The sequence below is a fragment of the Nycticebus coucang genome, chromosome 2, assembly GCF_027406575.1.
Source record: "Nycticebus coucang isolate mNycCou1 chromosome 2, mNycCou1.pri, whole genome shotgun sequence".
Classification (NCBI taxonomy): Eukaryota; Metazoa; Chordata; class Mammalia; order Primates; family Lorisidae; genus Nycticebus; species Nycticebus coucang.
Window position 1 is genome coordinate 167,553,184 of NC_069781.1, and position 18,691 is coordinate 167,571,874.

General features: G+C 50.5%; 1 protein-coding gene across 4 annotated transcripts; it reads left to right on the top strand.

Moving 5' to 3' along the window:
- The first annotated feature begins 243 nt into the window (after nucleotides 1–243).
- On the top strand, nucleotides 244–16,758 carry VPS4A (vacuolar protein sorting 4 homolog A). Of its 4 annotated transcripts, none has more exons than XM_053605256.1 (11): nucleotides 244–741; nucleotides 8,574–8,685; nucleotides 8,783–8,930; nucleotides 10,904–10,962; nucleotides 11,071–11,190; nucleotides 11,646–11,802; nucleotides 12,337–12,485; nucleotides 12,864–12,945; nucleotides 13,206–13,425; nucleotides 14,543–14,683; nucleotides 15,931–16,758. In XM_053605256.1, the coding sequence occupies exons 1-11, from the start codon at nucleotides 721–723 to the stop codon at nucleotides 16,030–16,032; spliced, it is 1,311 nt and encodes a 436-aa protein (XP_053461231.1). In that variant the 5' UTR covers nucleotides 244–720; the 3' UTR covers nucleotides 16,033–16,758. The 4 variants fall into 4 exon arrangements, with proteins under 4 accessions (XP_053461231.1, XP_053461223.1, XP_053461204.1 ...); XM_053605248.1 differs by having other exon boundaries at nucleotides 245–741; nucleotides 10,901–10,962; XM_053605229.1 differs by lacking the exon at nucleotides 244–741 and adding an exon at nucleotides 771–1,307 and having other exon boundaries at nucleotides 10,901–10,962.
- The last annotated feature ends 1,933 nt before the right edge of the window (nucleotides 16,759–18,691 follow it).

Below are 18,691 nucleotides of genomic sequence, written 5' to 3' on the forward strand. Positions count from 1 at the left end.
TTATGATTTAATAAAAATATAAATAAATAAAATAAAATGATATAAAGGGGGGAAAAAAACCCAAAAAAACTAGCTTTAGAGTCATAACAGTTATCAGTGACTGAACCTGCAGTGTGGGACACGTTGTTTGCATTAGCTAGCTCATTCATTCGCCCTAAAAGCCAGACAAGCCAGGTATTATTCTTATTATACTCTGTTAAACACGAGGAAACCAAAGGTCTGGGAAGTTAGTTTTATTGTGCAAGTAAAACTTCCCTAATAGGGTCTGTTTTATTCCCGGAGAGGCCCAGGACTTCCGGATTCTACCTGGCCCCGCCCATAGGCCCACCCACGGACCACGCCCCTCGACCCCTGGTGAGGCCCTTTCCAGCCTCCGCTGGGCCCCTCCCCGACCCTAGTCCCACCCTTTCCTCGCCCCTTTCCCTTCCCCGCCCCTTCCTCGTCCCGCCCCTGCCCTCGCCCGGCCTTTGCGGGGAGCGGTGGCTGCAGTGCGAGCTGTGGCCGCCGGGGGGCAGCCGTGTTGCTCGGGCCTGACCGCTCTGGGCCGCGCTTCTCGCTCGACCTCGGACCGGGCTCCGGCTGCTAGCGGCTGCCTTACCCGCATCCAGCGCCCAGCGCCGACCGCCGGGTCCCTGAGCCGGACCCAGTACCTCGGCTCCCCGGGGCCAGACCGAGGTCGCAAGCAGCGCCGCAGGGTGTGGGGCGGACCCAGGAGATGAAATGACAACGACAACCCTCCAGGTACCAGGCCCGGCCCGGCCCGGCCCAGCGGCTGAGGCCGAAGGCGGCGCGGCGGGGCCTTCCGGCCGTAGAGCGGGGCGGGCGGGCGGCCTCGGTGGAGCCCCAGCCTCGCGGACCCGCCCCGGCCGCTCCACTCCCGCCTTCGCCCATTTCCGTTTCACGCGCTCGGAGCCGAGCGGCTCCTCCACCCCCAGCTTCCCGGTCGTTGCCCAGCTGGCGGAGCCCCGTGGCCGCTACATGCACCGGCGCCCCGGGCCGCCGTATGGATCGGCCTCACCCGGGCCTCACTGGCGCCGCCTCGGGGAGCTCGGCCTGGGGGCTGGTTGGCCTGGGGTTGGTTGTCCAGAGTGCGATACTCCCTCTCTCCTCCTGCCCAGGGTTCTGGAAGAGCCTGGCCTCTCTTGGCACAAGCCCTGGGTCCTTACCCAGTCTCGACTTCCTCTTCTCGGCCTGCGACCCCTCGTTCATTCCCTGGACCGTGCTGGGTGGCGCTGCCTGGATAAATGACGGACCCACCCCTCAGGAGCTGTCAGTCTTGCAGGCCAGAAAACGTTAAGCATGCTCAGGTGTCAGTCAGGGATGTGAATGTCAGCTCTGCCACTTGTGACCTTGGGCTAGTTTTTTGATCATGGAAACAGTTTTTTGATCTGTAAAATGGGGTAATACCCTGTAGGGTTGTGACCATGGCTCGAGTGAATAATCCAGGTAGAGCATTCTTAACCATTGTGTCTGGGACATAGTAAGTGCACAGTAAGGACGCCAGGTAAAGTGCTTAGGGGTGTTAGACAAGACTTATGGAAGCGGGGGCATCTGAGGGCCGGCATCATTCGGATGCCTGGAGGTGGGGGCGGATGGTTACTCCAGGTGAAGGAAGACGTGGGGACAGGTATGGTATAAGCTGGGGTACTAGGCTAGGAATTAGTCCAAAGCCAGACAGAGCCCACTATCTGCCAGCAGAACCTGCGGATCCTATCTGTCCAGCCACTGTTTGGATGGCGTGTGAGCTAAAAATTTGTTTTTTATGGGGTGGGTGCGGTGGCTTATGCCGGTAATCCTGGCATTCTGGGACCCCGAGGCCGGTGGATCCTATAGCTCAGCAGTTGGGAAACCAGCCTGAGCAAGAGCAAGACCCCAGCTCTACCAAAAATAGAAAACAACAACAACAAACTAGCGGAGCATCGTGGCAGTGCCCGTAGTCTCAGCTACTCAGGAGGTGAGGCAAGAGGATCGCCTGCGCCCTAGAGTTTGAGGTTGTTGCAAGGTAGATGATGCCATGGCACTCTACTCAGGGCAACTGAATGAGACTCTGTTTAAAAAAAAGAAAGAAAGAAAGAAGGAACTTTTTTATGGGCTTTTTTTTTTTTTTTGGAGACAGACGTACAGCAACCTCAAACTCTTGGGTTCAAGTGATCCTCTTCCCTCAGCCTCCCAAGTAGCTGGGAGTACAGGTGCCCACCACAACACCTGGCTATTTTTAGAGACAGAGTCTCTGTTGCTCAGGCTGGTCTTGAACTCCTGCTTTGGCCTCCCAGAGTGCTAGAATTATAGGCATGAGCCACCACACCCAGGCCTTGTTTTTTTATGGTTTTTAAACAATAGTTGAAGTTACAACTCACATACCATCCAACTCACCCATTTAAAGGGTACAGTTCAATGTTTTTAGTGTATTCACAGAACTGTGCAGCCATCAACACAATCATGTTTTATTATATTATTATTATTATTATTTTTAGAGACAGAGTCTCACTTTGTTGCCCTCGGTAGAGTGCTATGGTGTCACAACTCACAGCAACATCCAGCTCTTGGGCTTAGGTGATTCTCTTGCCTCCGCCTTCCAAGTAGCTGGGACTACAGGTGCCTGACACAACACCCCGCTATTTTTTTTGTTGTTGTTGCAGTTTGACCGAGTTGGGTGAACCCGCCACCTCGGTATATGGGGCTGGCACCCTACTCACTGAGCCACAGGCGCTGCCCTTATTATTTTTTTTTCAGACAGAGTCTCACTATGTTGCCCTCAGTAGAGGGTTGTGGAGTCACAGCTCACAGCAACCTCAAACTCTTGGGCTTAAGCAATTCTCTTGCCTCAGCCTCCCAAGTAACTGGGACGACAGGTGCGTTCCACAATACCTGGCTATTTTTTTGTTGTTGTTATTGTTGTTTAGCAGGCCCGGGCTGGATTCTAACACGCTAGCCCTGGTGTCCCTGGCTGGCGCCCTAACCACTGAGCTACGGGTGCTGAACCCACAATCACGTTTTAGAACATCCTTCACTGTGCACCATGTCTCTATCAGGCGTCCTCAAACTTTTTGAAAAGGGGAGGCGGCGCCTGTGGCTCAGTCGGTGGGGCGCCGGCCCCATATACAGAGGGTGACGGGTTCAGGCCCGCCCCGGCCAAACTGCAACCAGAAAGTGGCCGGGCATTGTGGCGGGCGCCTGTAGTCCCAGCTGCTTGGGAGGCTGAGGCAGGAGAATCACTTAAGCCCAGGAGTTGGAGGTTGCTGTGAGGTGTGTGAGGCCACGGCACTCTACCGAGGGCCGTAAAGTCAGACCCTGTCTCTACAAAAAAAATAAATAAATAAATAAATAAAAGGGGGCCAGTTCACTGTCCCTCAGACCGTTGGAGGGTCGGACTATAGTTTTAAAAAAATACTATGAACAGGAGCAGCGCCTGTGGCTCAGTCGGTAAGGCGCCAGCCCCATATACCAAGGGTGGCGGGTTCAAACCCGGCCCCGGCCACACTGCAACCAAAAAAATAGCCAGGCGTTGTGGCGGGCGCCTGTAGTCCCAGCTACTTGGGAGGCTGAGGCAAGAGAAACCCTTAAGCCCAGGAGTTGGAGGTTGCTGTGAGCTGCGTGAGGCCCTGGCACTCTACCGAGGGCCATAAAGTGAGACTCTGTCTCTACAAAAAAAAAAAAAAAATACTATGAACAAATTCCTATGCACACTGCACATATCTTATTTTGAAGTAAAAATACAAAACAGAAACAAATACAATCACACTGCCTCATGTGGCCCGTGGGCTGCAGTTTGAAGACCCCTGCTCTAGACTGGGCCTTTGGGAGGATGAGGTGGGAGGATCACTTGAGGCCAGGAGTTGGAGACCAGCCTGGGCAATATAGCAAGCCTCCATCTCAAAAACAAAAAGCTTCATTCCCTGAAGACTTTCACTCTTTAGCTGTCACCCCACCCCTAATTCCTTATCCTTCCTAGCTCTACATACCTACTAATGTACTTTCCGTCTCTTTGGATTTGCCTATTCTGGGCATTTTATATGAATGGTATCATATGTGTTCCTTTGTGACTGGAATTTCAAAGGTTTTGACCTTTTTTAAATAGCTGGAAAAAAAGATGTTGCATGACACTTGAAAATCATATGAAATTCAAATTTCAGCAACTATAAAGCTTTTTTTGAAGTTTTTGGCCAGGGCCGGGTTTGAACCCACCACCTCCTGTATATGGGGCCAGCACCCTACTCCTTTGAGCCACAGGCACCGCCACCCCTCTTTTTTTTTTGAGATGGAATCTTACTATGTCACCCTCGGTAGAGTGCTGTGATGTCACAGCTCACAGCAACCTCAAACTCTTGGGCTTAAACTATTCTCTTGCCTCAGCCTCCTAAGTAGCTGGGACACAGGCGCCTGCCACAATGTCTGGCTTTTTTTTTTTTTTTTTCATAGTTGTCATTGTTGTTTAGCTGGCCTGGGTCAGGTTCGAACCCACCGGCCTGGGTATATGTGGCCGGCACCCTACCCACTGAGCTATGGGTACTGCCAGCATCTGTAAAGTTTTATTGTAACACATCCTTGCTCGTTTGTTTACATATTGTCTGTGGCCGCTTTTATGCTACAAAGGTAGAGTTATCGATATAGAGATTGGCTGGCTGGCAAAACCTAAAATATTGTCTGGTCCTGTACAAAAAGTTTTTCAGTCCCTCTTTTATTACCCTTTTCTATCATCCTCATCCTTTGCCATACATGTTACTACAGATGCAGCAGGGCTGACAGTTTTATTTGTCAACTTAGTCTCTTGTTAGGTAAAACTGTTGCTCTCAGCTGGGTGAGGTGGCTCACGCCTGTAATCCTAGCACTCTGGGAGGCCAATGCGGGTGCATCGGTTGAGCTCACAAGTTCAAGACCAGCCTGAGCAAGAGTGAGTCCCTGTCTACTAAAAATAGAAAAACTAGCTGGGTACTGTGGTAGGTGCCTGTAGTACCAGCTACTTGGGAGGCTGAGGGAAGGGGATCGCTTGAGCCCAAGAGACTGAGGTTGCTTTGAGCTATGACACTCCACCCAAGGTGACAAAGTGAGACTCTGTCTGAAAAAAACGAACACCCCTTCCACCAAACCCTATGCTCCCCATTGAAACTAAGGCCTCATGCATGTGAAAAACTGTAAGTGGTTGCCAGAAAAATAAAAAAAATTTTTTTCCAGTTTTTGGCTGGGGCTGGGTTTGAGCCACAGGTGCTGCCAGAAAAATTGAATGTTAATAGAGGATCTAGAAGATGGGGGATTGGTCTGTTCTGCTCAGTGCAGAGCATAAGTCAAGTATTGTTGTTCTGAAGACAGACCCAAGAAAGAAGCTGTATAGAGTAAAGACCAAGGAACTGGGGATGTTTGTTCTGGAGAAGGCAAGCCACCAGGGCTAGAAACACTGCCTTCCAATTTTATCTGAAAGAGCATCATGGGGAAAGAGTAGACAAGTGAAGCTTGTGCTTAAGCGAATTGTCCAAGAAGGTTTGGGGCTCATAGCCATTCACTATTCACAGGTAGTGAAGAAAGCTGAAGCTGGAAAATAGTAGCCAGCACTCTTGCATGGCTTCCCTTCTCTGCCATCTGCTGAGTTCACATAACATCAGCCTGGCCTGACGTACCCCAGCCAGTTCCTTTTGTAGGGCTGTGTGTCTTTCTTTCGGAGCTTTCTTACTTGCAGATGGGCTGAACAAATGTCCTGGCCCTGCCAAGAGCGGTCAGGAGGTTGATTGTTTGCTGGTCTGTGGTGGGATCTGCCTGCCCGGCAGCTAGTGCTGAATCTGACTGAGCTGGAGAATGCTGCTGGAGTTTCCTGGATTGGTGAAACTTTGGTTTAAAAAATTGGATATGGGTGGCACCTGTGGCTCAAAGGAGTAGGGCACCAGCCCCATATGCCGGAGGTGGCGGGTTCAAACCCAGTGCCGGCCAAAAACTGCAAAAAAAAAAAAAAAATTGGATACAGGGGCCAGGTGCGATGGCTCATGCCTGTAATTCTAGCACTCTGGGAGGCTGAGGTGGGTAGATTGCTTGAGCTCAGGAGTTCAAGACCAGGCTGAGCAAGACTGAGATCCTGTCTCTACTAAAAATAGAAAAACAATACCCAGGTGTTGTGGTGACGGCTATAGTCTAAGCCACTGTGGAGGTTGAGGCAAAAGGATCGCTCCAACCCAGTAGTTTGAGGTTGCTGTGAGGTATGACGCCATGGGACTCTACCCAGGGTGACAGAGTGACATTCTGTTAAAAAAAAAAGTGTTGGCCGGCCCCATATACTGAGGGTGGTGGGTTCAAACCCGGCCCCGGCCAAACTGCAACAAAAAAATAGCTGGGCGTTGTGGCAGGTGCCTGTAGTTATGTAAGCCCAGAAGTTGGAGGTTGCTGTGAGCTGTGACACCACAGCACTCTACCCAGGGTGATAAAGTGAGACTCTGTCTCTACAAAAAAAAAAATGTGGATATGGATATGTTTACCAGAAATATGACCGTGCATTATGAACTCATTTTCTTTCTTTTTCTTGTCTTTTTTTTTTTTTTGAGACAGAGTCTCACTATGTTGCCCTCGGTAGAATGCTGTGACGTCACAGCTCACAGCAACCTCAAACTCTTGGGCTTAAGTGATTCTCTTGCCTCAGCCTCCCAAGTAGCTGGGACTACAGGCACCCACCACAATGCCCAGCTAGTTTTTTGTTATTGTTGTCATTGCTTTAGCAGGCCCTGGCTGGGTTTGAACCCGCCAGCCCCGATGTATGTGGCCAGTGCCCTACTCACTGAGCTACAGGTGCTGCCTATGAACTCATTTTCATCTTTTTAGTTAAAAGTTAATACCAGAGGCTCGGCGCCTGTGGCTCAAGTGGCTAAGGTGCCAACCACATATACCTGAGCTAGTGGGTTCGAATCCAGCCCGGGCCTGTCAAACAACAATAACGGCTGCAACCAAAAAAAAAAAAAAAATAGCCGGGCATTGTGACCGGCGCCTGTAGTCCCAGCTTCCCAGCTACTTGGGAGGCAGAGGCAGGAGAATCGCTTGAGCCCAGGAGTTGGAAGTTGCTGTGAGCTGTGATGCTACAGCACTCTACCCAGGGCGACAGGGTGAGGCTGTCTCAAAAGAAAAAGAAAAGTTAATACCAGAAAAGATATGTAATTCATACTCTGATTTTCTCCTTGTCCCTAAAACTTGTGAAGATATTTTATGTATTCGCTTTTTCTTGTATTTGGTTCGTAGCCAGAATTCCATAGTAACAAATTTAACAATTTTTATTTATAATGTGAATTTATAAATATTCTTATTTTATTTGTAAAATGTATAAATGCAAATAATATATGCCTCTAGCTATGGATAAGGACAGTGTCTTCTACTTTTAGTTCTTTGTGACACCCAAAACAGCACTGTTTATACCAGGTATTCAGAAGTGCTTGTTGAATAAAACAAGTGTTATTTTTTAGAAAAATGGATATGTAGGTGCTCTCAGTTCGCCCGGGCACAGGCATACAAGATTTATAAGAGACCCAAAGATGCTCTCACAGAGTTCTTAGAAGGTTCCAGAGCACAGTTCCCCTCAATTGGCAGCATGTCATTGCCTCTGGAGTAAGCAAGCACTTTTCCTACAGGAGCTACTGGTATATCGAGCCGTTTGTCTTACCATCCCGTCCCTAGGTATCGGCTTTAGACAATTCAGGAAAATTGTCTTCTCTTTCCATTCTAGAGGAACGAGTTGAGTTGGGCCAGTAGAAGGGGTAGAAATGTCTTTAAGTCTCTAAGAAACTCTCAGATCATTGAAGACCTTTCTTAGCTGGCTGGCTCTTCTTTGCCCGAGGCCAAGTGCAGTTTCTGGCCTCTTTACTGAGCAAAATCATCAGTCAGTTGCTTCCAGGCTTTCAGGTCAGTTTCTTTCCTTTGAGGCAGTGGAATAGAAAAGTCCTGTGGGGGCGGCGCCTGTGGCTCAGTGAGTAGGCTGGCGGGTTCAAACCCAGCCCTGGCCAAACTGCAACAAAAAAATAGCCGGGTGCTGTGACGGGCGCCTGTAGTCCCAGCTACTCGGGAGGCTGAGGCAAGAGAATCGCCTAAGCCCAGGAGCTGGAGGTTGCTGTGAGCTGTGTGAGGCCACGGCACTCTACCAAGGGCCATAAAGTGAGACTCTGTCTCTACCAAAAAAAAAAAGAAAAGTCCTGCGGAGTCACCCTTTTCAGCCTTTGCCTGATAGGGCAGGTGTCCACTTGCTGAAATCCGGAGGACTGAGATAGAGGTTGCTTTTTTTTTTTTTCCAGATTAATGTGAGGATATCAATGATTAAGTTATATTGTTTACATTTCTAAAATAAAGTTCTAGTTCTACTTGAGCCCTTCATCTAGGGGGAGGAGGTTGCTTTTAACTGTAAAAGCATTTTGTGACGGGGACAGCTAGCCTTTAAAGCCTGGTATCTAAGGCCTTTCTAGGTGATGCTGGAGAAGTAGGCTGAGAGAACAGTCTGCGAGCAGTAGATCCACAGGCCTGGCAGCGTCTCTTATTGTCTCTCATCCTGCTGTCTGTGACCTCAGGGCTTCCTTGATCTCCTAGGAAACACTGAGCTATTTGCTTTGCCTTTCCAGAAAGCCATTGATCTGGTGACGAAAGCCACGGAAGAGGATAAAGCCAAGAATTACGAGGAGGCGCTGCGACTTTATCAGCATGCCGTGGAGTATTTCCTCCATGCCATCAAGTGTGAGTCATGCTCGGGTCCTTGCTGGCTTTAGCGCTGCTGGAAGAAGAGGGTGGGCACACAGGGCTCACCGGGCCTCGCTCTGGTTTCCCTTTGCAGATGAGGCACACAGCGACAAGGCTAAGGAGAGCATTCGAGCCAAGTGCATGCAGTACCTAGACCGGGCTGAGAAGCTGAAGGATTATTTACGAAACAAAGAGAAGCACGGCAAGAAGCCCGTCAAAGAGAGTCAGAGTGAGGGCAAGGGGTGAGTGCAGGGGTGTACGGCAGGCCTGGAGCCCTGAGCTCGTGTGCCTGCTTCACGTGTTGCTGTCATTCTTGGTGCTAATGCTCCTTGGACTTCCACTGTACCTTCCTTGTAGGGAATCTGCCTCATAATACAGCAATGGCAGCACCAACAGCTGCTTTCAGTAAGCAGTTCACAGAATACTTCTTTTTTTTAATTTGAGACAGACTGTCACTCTGTCGCCCTGGGTAGAGTGCTGTTGTGTCATAGCACACAGCAACCTCAAACTCCGGGGCTCAAGCAATCCTCCTGCCTCAGTCTCCTGCGTAGCTGGGACTACAGGTGCCCACCATGATGAAGCCTGGACCCATGTCCAGGGCCCGATCTCTGACTCCTGAGCCAATGTTGTCTCCATAGCCTCTTGCCTCTGGGCTTCGCCCACATAGTGATGTCAGTGCTGTCCTGGGGGTGGGATGAGGGGAGGGTCCTCCAAGTAGGAGAGTCACAGAGTAGGAGAGAAATGGGTGGTGTGTCAGCTGCCTCTCCTCTGGGATGGAGAATATGAGCCGTGTTCTGGTTCCCCAGTGAAAAACAGACTAGGAAGGGGCAGGGAGACTAGGATCTCCAGGAGGAATAAGAAGTCTTTAAAAATTGAGACAGAGTCTCAAGCTGTCGCCCTGGCTAGAGTGCCATGGTGTCACAGCTCACAGCAACCTCAAACTCTTGGGCATAAACGATTCTTTTGCCTCAGCCTCCCAAGTAGCTGGGACCACAGGTCCCCACCACAATGCCCAGCTATTTTTCTTTCGTTGTTGCAGCTGTTGGTGCTTTACAGGCCTGGGCTGGGTTCGAACCCGCCAGCCTTGTGGTGTATGTGGCCAGTGCCCTACCCACTGAGCTGTGGGCACTGCCCTAAAATTTGTTTTTAATTTTTTTTATTTATTTTTTAGATAGTCTCACTTTGCTGCCCTCAGTAGAGTGCCGTGGCATCGTAACTCACAGGAACCTCAAACTCTTGGGCTCCAGCGATTCTCTTGCCTCAGTCTCCCGAGTAGCTGGGACTGCAGGCACCCACCACAACACCTGGCTATTTTTTAGAGACGGGGTCTTGCTCTGGCTCAGGCTGGTCTGGAACCTGGGAGTTCAGGCAGTCCACCCACCTTGGCCTCCCAGAGTGCTAGGATTATAGGCATAAACCACCACACCTGGCCCTGGAATTAAGAGTTTGAGGATGAAAAATAAACTGTGTTGGGGTGGGCGTGGTGGGTCACACCTGTAGTCTCAGAGCCCAAGGCAGGTGGATTGCATGAGCTCAGGAGTTTGAGACCAGCCTGAGCAAGACTGAGACCCTGCCTCTACCAAAAATGGAGAAACTGAGGCAAGAAGATTGCTTAAGCCCAAGAGTTTGAGGTTGCTGTGAGCTATGACACCACAGCATTCTACTCTGGGTGCCAGAGTGAGACTGGCAAACTCTCACAAAACAAACAAGCAAACAAACGAAGAACTATGTCAGGGTAGGAATGACCACCGAGAAGAAGGTGGTTACTGTATTGTTCTCCCCAGGTGTTCCTCTTTAGATTTACATGTTTCCTCTTCTTTGTCCTTTGGCATGTGACTACTTTGGAGTTACAGCCACATATTGTCTGTCCCTGAGTCAGCAGAAAGGCTCCGGACGGCTGCATTGCTTCCCTGGCTGCACTTAGCAGCCAGAGCGCATTCCCTCACCAGCCTTCGGGAGAGTGCTGCTGTCTCGTCCCATCTTCTTACTGAGTTATGGGTTATGGGCTGGGTTATCGGAGTGTTCGGAGGATCAGAGGTGAGTTGCTGAGAATGTGGGCCCAGACACCCTCAAGGCACCTGGTTGCCTGTCACCCGTGTGAGCAGGAAAGGGATATTTGACCCTTTGGTGGTGGCACAGCCTGGCCTCACTCAGAAAGTCTCTCTGCTCCCAGGCTGACAGCCATCTTGTCATGATCTGTCTCCTTTCCCAGCAGTGATAGTGACAGTGAAGGGGATAATCCCGAGAAAAAGAAACTGCAAGAACAACTGATGGGTAAGAGGCTGAGGCCCTGTGGCAGTGGGAGGGGACATGGTGTGGGCACCCTGTGGGGTCAGCTCCTGCTCATGGGCCGGGCTCTCCGGGTCGGCTTTCCCCTTGCAGGTGCCGTTGTGATGGAGAAGCCCAACATACGGTGGAGTGACGTGGCTGGGCTGGAGGGAGCCAAGGAGGCCCTCAAAGAAGCTGTCATTTTGCCAATTAAATTCCCACACTTGTTCACAGGTGAGAGTTGAGCCACTTTAGGCCTAGTCATAAAAGCCACCAGGCTCCTGGACCCAGCCTGTGGGCTTACACTCTGTAGTCTCTGGAAACAGATGGCAACTCAGCTCCTATATCCTGCAGAGGACCAGGGCCCAGCCCCACCATGTGGTCAGTCAGGAGAGGCCCCAGCCTGCTCACCATGCCCAGAAACTGTTGTGACTAGACCTGTGAGTTGGCCATCCCAGTGAGTGGTGGGCATGGCCAGCCAATGTCACTTGTAAGGTCACAAGATGATTAGGAAGGATGAGGGCCAGGCTCTCAACAGGTAATTTAGTTCTCTTCATTCCTTTGCTTCTAGAATTATTTGTTTTATAGACTTTTCCTTTCTTACTGAATTTACAGTGAAGATCTTTTGCCTTTTTTGTTCCCTTTCTCCGGTCAGTACGAAGCTCACATCCACATGTTCTTTATTATAGGCAAGCGTACCCCTTGGCGAGGGATACTGCTCTTTGGACCTCCTGGCACAGGGAAATCCTACTTGGCCAAAGCCGTCGCAACAGAGGCCAACAACTCCACCTTCTTCTCTGTGTCCTCCTCAGATCTGATGTCCAAGTGGTTGGGGGAGAGTGAAAAGTAAGTCAGGTCGGCACCAGGTGGACCAGCTTCCCTGCCTCTTGGGGGTCACCTCCCAGAGGAGCTGCTGTTTATATTCAGGGAGAGTAGCCAGGAGAGCGGTATCACTAGCTTATTGGATGGGACATTGTCCTGACAAGGCCAGGACATCCTGCAGGTGAACTTGGGAGAGATGAGGTGCTAAAGAAGGGAAGGGAAAAGAGCTAAGAATACCTGGATGGCAGTTGAGTATCGGGGCGTTGTATATGGTTAACATATTCCCCACCCTGATTGCCATTTTGCAGATGATGAGACTGAGGGTCTGAAGAAGGGAACGGACTTGGGCTAAGTCTAGCGCTAACAAATGGGGCTCCCAGAGTTTGAGGCAGAGGCTAAGTTTGCTCTTCCTCTTGGTACGGTGCTGCCAGAGGATTTGTTACCACTGTTTTTTTCTGCAATCCAAGTGTGACTGTGGTCTCAGAGAAGTGGCAGCCAGGACCTGTGTGGGTATGTATGAGAGTATCCAGGTCCTAACCCCATTTCTCACCTCCACAGGCTAGTCAAGAACCTGTTTGAGCTGGCCCGGCAGCACAAGCCCTCCATCATCTTCATTGATGAGGTGGATTCCCTCTGTGGATCCCGAAATGAAAACGAGAGTGAGGCTGCCCGAAGGATCAAAACGGAGTTCTTGGTCCAAATGCAGGGTGTGTGCTAGTTCCAAGTCCCCTTGGTCTTCATTCCACCTAAAGCCAACCCTTGGCTTCATTATTTAGCTGTGGCTGGAGCTGGTTGTCTTCGGATTGGAGAGCCCTTCTCAGCCCCATCTCCTGAGGCCTCGAGTGGCCTTTCAGCACGGAGAGGTTCCTGAGGCCTCTGCCTCTCAGGGCAGGCAGCACTGTAGGTCTCCTCACCCCTGGCAAAGCAAGACTAGGACATGGTTTAATTTTAGTTGGGACCTTGCCAGTGGGGGCACAGGGATGGCTTCATTTGATGGTAACAAAACCCTGAGGTCTGTCCCCGCAAGGTTTTGACTGACCCCGGTAGGTGTCTAGAGCCACTGTCTTTGTCCCCTTTTCTTTCAGGGGTGGGGAATAACAATGATGGGACTCTGGTTCTTGGTGCCACAAACATCCCATGGGTGTTGGATTCAGCCATTAGAAGGAGGTAAGTCTTCCCAGTAGGAACCAGGGACTGAAGTCTTTCTCCAGCCATGGTCAGCCTGCCTGACCCCATTTCTCTGGAGTCTTCCCTGAGTCTGCATGTCAAGCAGAGTCCTTTGTGGCACTGGCTTGAGGGCCATCCTGCCAGCATTGCTGCCCTGTAAAAAAGTGCATCTTGCCTCACTCACAAGTCTCCGTGCTGCCCTCCTGTTAATACCATGCTGTCATCAGCTTGCAATTCCTGCCATGTGCTTGGCTCTCTAGGTTTGAAAAGAGAATTTACATCCCTTTGCCAGAGGAAGCTGCCCGCGCCCAGATGTTCCGGTTACATCTGGGGAGCACGCCCCACAGCCTCACAGATGCTAACATCCAAGAGCTGGCCCGCAAAACAGAAGGCTACTCGGGCGCAGACATTAGCATCATCGTGCGGGACTCCCTCATGCAGCCTGTACGGAAAGTACAGTCGGCAACACACTTCAAAAAGGTGAGAGGCCAGTAAGCAAGAGCTTAGAAAATCTCAGAGAAAGTTGGATGTGGGAAGAGAAATACTGGTTTTCTTTGCCAGCTTCCTGTTCCTGCTGCCCAGCTGCTCATGTGACACATTCTTGGTCCCCCTGAGAACCAAGGGCAAGCGTCAGGTGGGCTGCAGGCTCTGGGGGCAGGGCTGCACCCACTCTGCCTTCCTGGCAGTTCTTTTTTTTTAATAAATCTTTATTGTTCTTTTTTTTTTTTTGTTTGTTTGTTTGTTTTGGCCGGGGCTGGGTTTGAACCCGCCACCTCCGGCACGTGGGACCGGCGCCCTACTCCTTGAGCCACAGGCGCCGCCCCTGGCAGTTCTTGATTAAGCGTGACCATCTTAGAATATGTAAAACCAGAGGTCAGTGTACTGTCTTAACACCATGGCAGCTGCCTCCATCAGCACTGTGCTCTTGTGCACTAAATGTTTGGAAAGTGCTGGGTATGGAATTACCGGCTGTAAGGAGGGCTCACCATTCACTCAGCATATCTTTGTTGAGGGCTTGCTGTAGGTCCTACTGTGTGCCTGGCACCATCTTAGGTGCTGGGGAGTCATTAGTGACCACAAGAGACAAAAACCTGCCCTCCAGGAGCCTCCTTTTCTGAGAGGACACAGACATAAAATGAATGCTGGTTTTTTAGAGGTGATGGGAGAAGAGCAGGGTGAGAGGGAGCAGGAGTCTTAGGGTAGTGTCTGGGCAGGCTGCATTGCCAAAGGACGCGTGGAGGAGAGGGTGTGTATTGAGAGTTGAAAGAGGTGACAGAATGAGCCTTGGGGACATTTGGGTAATTTTCTGCCAATGCACAAACTTCAGTTGGAAAAACATTTTCCAATTAAGGAGGAAGATAATCAAGGCATTTGGAGCTACAAATTGAGATTCTGGAGGACAGTGGCTGGGAGATGTGCTAATAACCAGACTCTTCCTGGGCCTGTGTATGGGAGCCCATCCCACCTCTGACTCTGCTAACCTAGAAACCCTGCATTGCCTTCTCTCCAGGATGTCCTTAGAAACTTGAGCAGGCCTGTCCCTTTTCCAAATAGAAGGGCAGCCCCTCCAACAAGTCAAATTCCTGTTTGGTTTCAGGTCTCTGGTCCTTCCCGCACCAACCCCAGCATCATGATTGATGACCTCCTTACCCCATGTTCACCAGGGGATCCGGGGGCCATAGAGATGACTTGGATGGACGTCCCCGGTGACAAACTCTTAGAGCCTGTGGTTTGCATGGTAGGTGGCCACTTGGAAGAGAGGATTGCACAAAACCCAGAAAATTGTAAGCTTGGGTCCATGCTTAAAAATAAGGTCTCCTCTGGGAGGTGCCTGTGGCTCAGTAGGTAGGGTGCCAGCCCCATATACCGAGGGTGGTGGGTTCAAACCCAGCTCAGGCCAAACTGCAACAAAAGAAATAGCCGGGCATTGTGGCAGGTGCCTGTAGTCCCAGCTACTCGGGAGGCTGAGGCAAGAGAATTGCTTAAGCCCAGGAGTTGGAGGTTGCTGTGAACTGTGATGCTACAGCACTCTACCCAGGGTGATAAAGTGAGACTCTGTCTCTAAAAAAATAAAAAATAAGGTCTCCTCCATGTGTCCTGGGCTGCAGTGGCTCCTCTTAAACCAAGAATGGCTCTAACAGCCCTGAGTAGCTAGGGCTCCTGCCGTGAGACTCGTTTTATTTTATTATTTTTTAGCATTAGCATTTTATATTCTGCAGAAAGCAAAGTTCAAGGCCAGGCATGGCTCATGCTTGCAATTCTAGTACTCTGGGAGGCTGAGGCAGAAGGATCACTTGAGTTTAGGAGTTCAAGGCCAGCCTGAGGAAGAGTGAGACCCTATCTCTACTAAAAATAGAAAAATTAGCCGGACGAGGTGGCAAGCACTTATAGTTCCAGGTACTTGGGAGGCTGAGGCAGAAGGATTGCTTGAGCCCAGGAGTTTGAAATTGCTGTGAACTATGATCTCATGACATTCTAGCCTGTGCAACAAAGTAAGACTCTGTCTCTCACCCCAAAAAATCAAATCCAGATAATGTGACTTTTATCATTCCGTAGTTCGGCAGATCTGGTACACAGAAGGAACCAGTGAATGTATGGCAGGACAGTTAGATCTGATGCAGTTGAAAAGGCAGCCGCTCACTCAAATAGTCTGGACCTCTCATTATCTTAATCTTGCCTGTGCTGTCCTGGCAGGTGTCTACCCTGTGGCTGGTATGGTGGACGTATAGTTAATTATACGGATGACAGAACTTCGACTGTCTCAGAGCAGAAATAGGCCTGCCTGGAAACGGTAGGAGCTGCCTTGAGAGGGAAGAGGGTTCCTGCCATAGGTGGATTCAAGCAGGACAGCTATAGGGAGTTCTGCATGTGGGGGTGACCTTGAAGGCAGGCCTCTCCCCACTCAGGCTGCACGGGTGTGCAGTGAGGCGAGGCTGAGGACCTGGGGATGGGCTTCTTCTCAGCCGCGTGCTCTTATCTTTGCAGTCGGACATGCTTCGGTCTTTGGCCACTACCCGGCCCACAGTGAATGCAGATGACCTCCTGAAAGTGAAGAAATTCTCAGAGGACTTTGGACAGGAGAGTTAAAAGCTTCTTCACTTGGGTGATGGTGAAGGTGGGAGATTGATTAGGGCAAATCTATGGTACTCCCCATGTCAGTGGCCAGACAGGGCTGCAGGGCTCATCCTAAAGTCACCACAGCATCCCTTCTGCCATCTGGCCACCAGCAGGGAGCAGGAAGGAAGGGCGTCCACCGCCACAGAGATGCTTCGCGGCCCGATGGGCACATGGTGGATCCTGGTCTTCCCACTTCCTCCTCTCCTGGATGCTCACCAACTCCTTTCCATGCCCCATGTGTCATCTTCTCTGTAATCCTTTTTTGTTCTCCTAAATTAATGCTGCTTGGATTTTCGTCTTGTTTATAAAGACAAAATCGCCTGGAAGCATCAAGGGGTGACAGTAGCCACAGTGTGGGTGGCACAGCCCTACTACCCTGTTCCTTTAATGCCCAAGTTTTGCTCCTTGAGAACAGATTGGCTGATGTCCCTACATGGTCTCCAGCCCAAGCTCTGCCTCAAAGACTGAGAGTAAGATAAGCCATTCCCATCCCCCTAGGCTGGCATCCAGGGCCCGGGTCTTCTTGCAGGAGGAGGTGGTTTCTGTGAGCACAAAGCTGTTTTGCTCAGAACGAGAGAAGGTAGTCGAGGCGGGTTTTCACTGCTGCCTTTTCTTACCTCTGAGTGTGAGAACACTGAACATGGCCACTGCCCCTGTCCTGGAAATAGTCTAATAAATCCTTTTCCCTTTTTGAGCCACCTGAGTAATTGCATCTTTGACTCTTGTGTGGGGCCCTTTGAAGGCCAGTCTTGCTTCCAATAAAGACCCTCTGGTTTTCTTTCTGCTTCCTCCTCGTCTCTTCAGCAGTGTAAAGTAGAGGTGTGTGCTGACTACTGTTCTCTAGTCAGACGCACAAGGCTCCTCCCGCTAAAGCCTGAGACGTGGCTAGGGGTGTGTAAGAGACCTGATGGAGTCAGAGGCTGCCAGTTGGGAGGTCTGGCACTAGACCTGACCTGTACCTACGTGTGTTGGTTTGGTCTGGTCTACCAACATTTAAAAATCAAGACAGTTGACATAAAAATACAGATTTCTGGCTTCTGGAAGATTATCACGCCTCAGATGTACCAGGCAAAAAAGCAGGACATGGAGGGAATGTGGGTGGGGGTGATTAAGTTACTTAATACTGGGTCTGTGTCCCCATTAGCAGCCTAACAGCTGCACTAAGAAGGGTAGGGTCGCCCTTCCCTACTCATCTATGCCCGTGACAGGAAGACCCTGAGGTGACAACCCTGGAAATGCACTTGGCAGGAAGCTGCGTAGTAGAGGCTACCCCGTGTTTATCCTATGCACACGAACCCACCAAGTCAAACCAGGTTCACAGAGAAGGCATGACCCTGGAATTGGAGCTTGTAGTCTATGAAGAGGGTTGTTCTAGCCTGCTTTCCTCCAAAAGCTGAGCGGGTGGTTGAGCACAGTGGCTCCCATCTGTAACCCTAGCACTCTGCGAAGCTGAGGCAGGTAGATGGCTTGAGCTCAGGAATTCGAGACCAGCCTGAGCAAGAGCAAGAGCCCCCACCAACTAAAATAGAAAAACCAGCTGGGTGTTGTGGCAGGCGCCTGTAGCCCCAGCTACTCTGGAGGCTGAGGCACGGGAATTTTTTAAGTGCAAGAGTTTGAGGTTGCTGTGAGCTGAAGCCATGGCACTCGAACCAGGGTGACAAAGTGAGACTATGTCTCAGAAACAAAACAAAACAAAAAAACAAACCAAAAACCTGAGCGGGCCAGAACTAATTGGCCAACTCTTCATCACACTGGCCTTGTGCTACATTTTCTTGCTCTGGTGAGGAGCCTCTGCTAACTTTATCAGTAATGAGAGGGCTTGATTCCAGGGCTGCTTTCCAGTGCACTTCCCCACATTACCTGGACCATTGGCAGGCTTGACGTTCAGGTGACATTTATGCACCAACCTTGGTTGGTTATGTGCCTTCAGCCAACAGTTTGTAAATGCTGGAATAAAAGGATCTTGACGGCTCTGTCTGTGCAGCTTCATGTTGGCTACTTGTGTTTTTAAAACTTCACTTTTGGGGATGGTGCCTATGGCTCAGTGGGTAGGGCGCCAACCCTATATACTGAGGATGGTGGGTTCAAACCCAACCCCAAACAAAATGCAACAAAAAAGTAGCTAGGCATTGCAGCAGGCGCCTGTAGTCCCAGCTACTCCAGAGGCTGAGGCAAGAGAAATCGCCTAAGCCCAGGAGTTGGAGGTTGCTATGAGCTGTGGTGCCACGGCACTCTACTGAGGGTGATAAAGTGAGACTCTTGTCTCTATACAAATAAATAAATAAATAAATAAAATTTCGAGTGGCGCCTGTGGCTCAGTGAGTAAGGCGCCGGCCCCATATACCAAGGGTGGCAGGTTTGAACCTGGCCCCAGCCAAACTGCAACAAAAACAACAAAAAACAAAAACAAAAAAAGAATAGCCTGGGTTTGGCGCCTGTCGCTCAAGCAGCTAAGGCACCAGACACATACACCTGAGCAGTGGGTTTGAATCCAGCCTGGGCTCGCCAAACAAGAATGATGCTGCAACCAAGAAATAGCCTGGCATTGTGGCAGGCGCCTGTAGTCCCAGCTACTCGCGAGGCGGAGGCAGGAGAACCCCTTGAGCCCAGGAGTTGGAGGTTGCTGTGA

Excerpts from the sequence above, each read along its gene's own strand:
- VPS4A (XM_053605229.1), top strand. The coding sequence starts at position 1,245 with ATGACGGACCCACCCCTCAGGAGCTGTCAGTCTTGCAGGCCAGAAAAC. Across the intron at positions 8,931-10,900 it reads AGTCAGAGTGAGGGCAAGGG|CAGTGATAGTGACAGTGAAG; the intron begins GTGAGTGCAGGG and ends CTCCTTTCCCAG. Across the intron at positions 10,963-11,070 it reads ACTGCAAGAACAACTGATGG|GTGCCGTTGTGATGGAGAAG; the intron begins GTAAGAGGCTGA and ends TTCCCCTTGCAG.